Source organism: Poecilia reticulata, linkage group LG19, assembly GCF_000633615.1.
Source record: "Poecilia reticulata strain Guanapo linkage group LG19, Guppy_female_1.0+MT, whole genome shotgun sequence".
Lineage (NCBI taxonomy): Eukaryota > Metazoa > Chordata > Actinopteri > Cyprinodontiformes > Poeciliidae > Poecilia > Poecilia reticulata.
In genome coordinates this window covers 10,544,086-10,548,990 of record NC_024349.1, presented here as the reverse complement: position 1 = coordinate 10,548,990, position 4,905 = coordinate 10,544,086, and the positions used below count along the sequence as shown (strand labels likewise).

The 4,905-nt window shown below is 40.8% G+C and overlaps 1 protein-coding gene across 1 annotated transcript in view; it reads right to left on the bottom strand.

The window, feature by feature from the left end:
* Positions 1–1,791: 1,791 nt before the first annotated feature.
* The window catches only part of ppifb (peptidylprolyl isomerase Fb), a 10,334-nt gene continuing 7,220 nt past the window's right edge, over positions 1,792–4,905 (bottom strand). Inside the window, exon 6 of the mRNA XM_017301701.1 lies at positions 1,792–2,282. Coding sequence (XP_017157190.1) covers positions 2,147–2,282 — 136 coding nt within the window. The 3' untranslated portion in view covers positions 1,792–2,146. The remainder of the gene's footprint in view (positions 2,283–4,905) is intronic.

The window sequence follows — 4,905 nt, the reverse complement described above, 5'->3', positions numbered from 1 at the left end:
GGAAAGTACTATATCTTCCCAAGCTGCTTTTTTCTTTTGAATATTTTACTTATCTCTCCAAAAGGGGAAAAAAAACCATCAGCTAATAGCTGAACTTTCCACAAATAATTTGAAGTTATGTTCCAGAAGAAAAATCTGCAAATAGGTAAATTTGTCAACAGGCAGGGAATGCGTTGTAATTCCCCGTTAAACATTCTTTCCCAGCTGTTCAGCATTTTCCTGATCATACTCACCYGGTTGCCATGTYTCTAATCAAACATCCTCAGTATGTAGGCTCGTTGGTTTCTTTTYTCTCTGCTCGTTTCTTCCGCTATGCTCACATCTTCTGTTCTCCTTGTGGCAACCCTRGAAGATTCTCTGTTCTCATTAAATCCTCAAATCATTAACTTGCGCATTCGTGTTTYGAACTGCCAAGCGCTATTATAATAAAACTTTTTTTAAAGTACTAAATGTTACTTTTTAGGTGAATTTTGAAAGCAATAGTTGTCATGAGATTTACTTACAGGTATCTGAGTAAAGGGAAATGATTAAGTTTATTTTTTTAAAATAAGTTGAAACCATTTACAACCATGTGCTACTTACTGTGTGTTGATGCGTCTCAGAACATTCCAATAAAGTACATTGAAATTTGTGGTTGTAGCGAGACAAAACGTGAAAATATATATTGCCCTTTTTGTTGCAAGACTCTGTCTTGATACCTGATCCTGCTTTTATTTATATTAAACACAAAAAGCTCTACACCTTCCCTCTGCTTCCCCTGTGTTCCTTTCAGTGTCTCCATTGTGTCAGGTCAAAAGTGTGAGTTTCATTTGTTGGCTGTCAGTACGTGACATCTTTGATGGAACCTGTATAAACTCTCCGGTGTTTGATGGCTCTTGTTGCCCTGCGGGCTCCACAATTTAGGCACAGTCTGTTTGTTTTGCTCTGAAGAGTGAAAGCTGCTTCCTCCCGCAGGAAGATGATGAGCTGTCCACTGTCGCTGCAGGCGCCTGAGAAAGTGTGATCTTCTTGTCAGATGCGACCCTCCCCGAAGTGCCTCATGGCGGCCRAAYGATGCAAGCGCAAGCCKGAAAAGGCTTCGCTGAGGCCCTGGCAGTCAGAGGCCTGACATGTTTTGTTAAGCAGATGCTGTCCTGGAAATGACTAAAATAATCTGTGATGTGTTGGAGGGGTGGGGAAAGGAGAGCTTTGTGCTGTGAAAAGTGTTTTGATGCAATGCAGATTCAGTCTCATGTTTTTAATTTGAAGCGTTCTTCACGAGGTTCTTTTTGTGGCTCAGTTTGGGATTTTTGTCATGTTCAAAACGTGTAGAGTTCATCTGGGTTTTATTTCCTCCCTCCTAAGATCTTTGCGTTCTGATTGGGGGACTAGGTCCAGCTGGGAGGGATGACTTAGACCCTGAGGTATTTGTCCTATGGCATAGGGGCCCCTGCTTTTGGGCCCCCCTTCTGGCTGTGGACTCTTTCACGGTCCCCTGGGACCACAGCTGGAGGCAGAAGGGTTATTTATAAAGGGGAAGCTTAAACTCTTTATTTTCCTCTGACAAATAAATTACAATATATTCTGGAAAAAAAAGAAAGTTTCCATAACTTTACATCCCTCCACACAATAAGATCTCTTTGTGTAATCTAAGGATCGCTCAGAACCATGAGGTTTAATCAGACATCAAAGCAGAGTGTGTTTCCTTTACTCCGATTGAGAAACCATAAATAATCGTCTCATTCCGGAGACAAAACTTGACTCTCTTGACCACCAACAGGGCAGCTCTGGCTTCCCATTGCAATCACACAGAACTTTGAATTGGCTTTATTTCACGCTTTTCAAGTAAAAAGTATCTTTTTAGGACAACAATCATTTCATTCACGTACTGCTACAAAAATTTAACAAATAATTCCACTTTCACAAAAATAATCTAATTTATACATTTTTAAAAATGCATAGAACCTGATTTACAGCTGAATATGTTCACATTTGAAGGGCCTCACAGGGTACCAGAGTAAAAACCAACAAATATAACCATAGAAACATGAAATGCAGCCATCCATTTTCACCAAAGAGAGGTAGCTCTTTGTGCCATGAATAATGAAAGGTATCTTCCGTTGAGATTACAGCAGACTCTGACAGAACCAGGTCCTCACGCGGGAGTCTACTCGACCTCCCCGCAGCCTGTGATCATGATCCTCTTGGAGGTGTGCCCAGAGCGGGAACCGTAGGACTCCACTTTCTTGATCACGTCCATTCCCTCGTTCACACTGCCAAAGACAACATGCTTGCCATCGAGCCTGAGAGAAGAAGAGCTCCGTTTTAATGCTGCTGCCTTGGACAGCGAGGTGATCGACCAAGACTTCTATCTTCAAGAAGAGTAATCGATTGGTTTTTGGAGCCTGTTTTCATGACCAAATTTAAAGTTTTTCCCTCCAAAAGGGGAAAAAAAACCATCAGCTAATAGCTGAACTTTCCACAAATAATTTGAAGTTATGTTCCAGAAGAAAAATCTGCAAATAGGTAAATTTGTCAACAGGCAGGGAATGCGTTGTAATTCCCCGTTAAACATTCTTTCCCAGCTGTTCAGCATTTTCCTGATCATACTCACCCGGTTGCCATGTTTCTAATCAAACATCCTCAGTATGTAGGCTCGTTGGTTTCTTTTTTCTCTGCTCGTTTCTTCCGCTATGCTCACATCTTCTGTTCTCCTTGTGGCAACCCTGGAAGATTCTCTGTTCTCATTAAATCCTCAAATCATTAACTTGCGCATTCGTGTTTCGAACTGCCAAGCGCTATTATAATAAAACTTTTTTTAAAGTACTAAATGTTACTTTTTAGGTGAATTTTGAAAGCAATAGTTGTCATGAGATTTACTTACAGGTATCTGAGTAAAGGGAAATGATTAAGTTTATTTTTTTAAAATAAGTTGAAACCATTTACAACCATGTGCTACTTACTGTGTGTTGATGCGTCTCAGAACATTCCAATAAAGTACATTGAAATTTGTGGTTGTAGCGAGACAAAACGTGAAAATATATATTGCCCTTTTTGTTGCAAGACTCTGTCTTGATACCTGATCCTGCTTTTATTTATATTAAACACAAAAAGCTCTACACCTTCCCTCTGCTTCCCCTGTGTTCCTTTCAGTGTCTCCATTGTGTCAGGTCAAAAGTGTGAGTTTCATTTGTTGGCTGTCAGTACGTGACATCTTTGATGGAACCTGTATAAACTCTCCGGTGTTTGATGGCTCTTGTTGCCCTGCGGGCTCCACAATTTAGGCACAGTCTGTTTGTTTTGCTCTGAAGAGTGAAAGCTGCTTCCTCCCGCAGGAAGATGATGAGCTGTCCACTGTCGCTGCAGGCGCCTGAGAAAGTGTGATCTTCTTGTCAGATGCGACCCTCCCCGAAGTGCCTCATGGCGGCCRAAYGATGCAAGCGCAAGCCKGAAAAGGCTTCGCTGAGGCCCTGGCAGTCAGAGGCCTGACATGTTTTGTTAAGCAGATGCTGTCCTGGAAATGACTAAAATAATCTGTGATGTGTTGGAGGGGTGGGGAAAGGAGAGCTTTGTGCTGTGAAAAGTGTTTTGATGCAATGCAGATTCAGTCTCATGTTTTTAATTTGAAGCGTTCTTCACGAGGTTCTTTTTGTGGCTCAGTTTGGGATTTTTGTCATGTTCAAAACGTGTAGAGTTCATCTGGGTTTTATTTCCTCCCTCCTAAGATCTTTGCGTTCTGATTGGGGGACTAGGTCCAGCTGGGAGGGATGACTTAGACCCTGAGGTATTTGTCCTATGGCATAGGGGCCCCTGCTTTTGGGCCCCCCTTCTGGCTGTGGACTCTTTCACGGTCCCCTGGGACCACAGCTGGAGGCAGAAGGGTTATTTATAAAGGGGAAGCTTAAACTCTTTATTTTCCTCTGACAAATAAATTACAATATATTCTGGAAAAAAAAGAAAGTTTCCATAACTTTACATCCCTCCACACAATAAGATCTCTTTGTGTAATCTAAGGATCGCTCAGAACCATGAGGTTTAATCAGACATCAAAGCAGAGTGTGTTTCCTTTACTCCGATTGAGAAACCATAAATAATCGTCTCATTCCGGAGACAAAACTTGACTCTCTTGACCACCAACAGGGCAGCTCTGGCTTCCCATTGCAATCACACAGAACTTTGAATTGGCTCTGGTCCAAAGAAACCAAACAGGTCCTTCAGTCTGCAGAGGAAGGTGGAGATAGGCRAAAGCTAAAATGTTTGCAAAGCTGTTGAAGGTTATGTCTCTCAGCTGGGCYCCACTGAAGCTCGGTAAAGAAAGTGTCTGTCAATTGCAGTGCATGGCAAAAAGTACCGCGATGCATTTTCTTGTGATCTAGTTTGAAAAACAAAAAGTGGTGCGTGATTCTACACAATCTCCAAAGCTTTTGTCAAAGAGTGGCATACATATGTAATCCATCTCAGTTTACCCTGACTCCCATAAATGTCATTTATTTTCCCCATTTAGTCTGACAAAAAATATTATAATAATGATGTTTGTGGTTGTAAGAGAATGAGAAAAATGTTTCTGAATATTTTCATGTCCATGTTCAATTCAAATGAGTCCCAAATTAACAAATCACTTATTTTGACATGCATTAGAAGAATAAAGTACATAGATGTTAAGTACCTTGTGTTTTTTTAAATTTTTTATCTGTACTACTTTAAGAAAACAATATTTATGCAAAAGTGCTTTTTATTGTGTTGGCTGCGTASTGTTTTTCCAACTTGGCTCCTGACGAGTTCTGATATTCTGCAACAGCAGAGATACAAAGTGCTTCATTTTTGTTTAAGCTTATATTCCTTATTTATTACCGTATTTTCTGCACTATAAGGCGCACTGGATTATAAGGCGCACCTTCAATGAATGGCCTATTTTAAAACTTTTTT